This window comes from Pyxicephalus adspersus, chromosome 5 (genome assembly GCF_032062135.1).
Source record: "Pyxicephalus adspersus chromosome 5, UCB_Pads_2.0, whole genome shotgun sequence".
Taxonomy (NCBI): domain Eukaryota; kingdom Metazoa; phylum Chordata; class Amphibia; order Anura; family Pyxicephalidae; genus Pyxicephalus; species Pyxicephalus adspersus.
In genome coordinates, this window is record NC_092862.1 from 146,881,398 (window position 1) to 146,882,806 (window position 1,409).

The following is a 1,409-nucleotide window of genomic DNA, read 5'->3' on the forward strand; positions in this document are numbered from 1 at the left end:
ATCATGATGTATTTATATAGAACAAACCTTTCACGCAACACTTTCTTGCCAAGTGTCCTTCAGAGGAACTCACAATCTAATGTCCCTGCCGTAGTCTGAACTAAATTTGGAGGAATCTAATTACCGGCCTGTATTATTGGGATAGGTGAGGAAACTCACACAAACATGGGGAGAACAAACAAACTCCATGCAGATGGCATACTGGTGGTGAACTTAGGACTCTGTGCTGCCTGGCAAGGGTGCCAACCACTAAACCACCGACTTCCTGAAACGTGGTAATAAACTTGTAGTTGATAGACTGCAGTGATCTCCCCGGCCCCTTTTAGCCGGGTGAACCTTCTGGCTGATTTTGGGTGGTCACTGAAGAATTGGGTCACAATACAGGGGTTGCCACCCACCTACAGCTTCGTCACACCCTGCCTAAAGAATGCCTGGGTGAGCACTGCACTGGTTAAGTCCAATGGGTTACTAGAAATCTTCTTTGAGATTACCATTGGAGTGAAAGTGATTAAAATTGGGTGAAAATCACTACATGTGACCAGTTAAGAATATGAAAACATCAATCTTCAGACACAGCCAGCTGAGGTACTCCTTTAGTCAGTAATGGACTTAGTGTATCAGTAACATAAAATGCTGAAGATGAACTTTGTGGGCTTTTCACAGATTAACACTGATCACCTTGTGATAAGTTTTATATACCGACGTATATACCCGGTGGCATTACCATGATGATTCGCTGTGCCAGGCGCGTCCTGGCAAAGAAATAGATGAGTCGGAGCCTTTTGGGTAAGCGGAGGTTTCGGAATGGTTGCAGGGTGATGGTGTGAGGGGTGTTGGGTCTCAGAGCTTGCTGGCGCTCATATCGCTGGGCACGGGTCACCGGCTTAGCTACAGGCATACAGGCCTCTGCTGGCATCCTCTTGTTCAGGTCAGCGAGCTGAAATTCTGACAGCAAAGATGGAAGATATCAGTGACTGCTCATAGCCCGGTAATCTACAAGTGTCAGAAAGACTAAAAATACAAAGTGGGATTTGTGTCATGGACTTTGCTGGGATATCACAAAGCAGGAAAAGAAATTACAGAAACTCACAACAGCAGCTTTATAATCTGTCAAAGAAATACAAAGGACACCCTGGCATCAGGCCGGACCTCCCCCGGCTGGGGTCTTACCTCCATTCTACGAATATCAATGGAAAGGACGGTAGTGAAAAAGAACATCTGTAGGAAGAAGTCCGACACCAATCCAACGACTGCAAATAGACAGAACTCCTAAGGAAAACAGAGAGAGCGGAGTGAGGGAACACACAGAAATACACAGATAGGACTGGCTCAGTGATCTCTGTACAGCACTGCGGTATATGTCAGAGCTATATAAATGTATAATAATAGTGTGTGACTGTGGGGGGACA

The 1,409-nt window shown here is 45.6% G+C and overlaps 1 protein-coding gene across 1 annotated transcript in view; it reads right to left on the minus strand.

The window, feature by feature from the left end:
• The window catches only part of SCAP (SREBF chaperone), a gene marked incomplete at its 5' end in the record, with an annotated part of 16,008 nt that overhangs the window by 7,166 nt on the left and 7,433 nt on the right, over positions 1-1,409 (minus strand). The window contains 2 exon segments of the mRNA XM_072413438.1: positions 725-937; positions 1,171-1,269. Of these exon segments, the coding sequence (XP_072269539.1) occupies positions 725-937; positions 1,171-1,269 (312 nt within the window).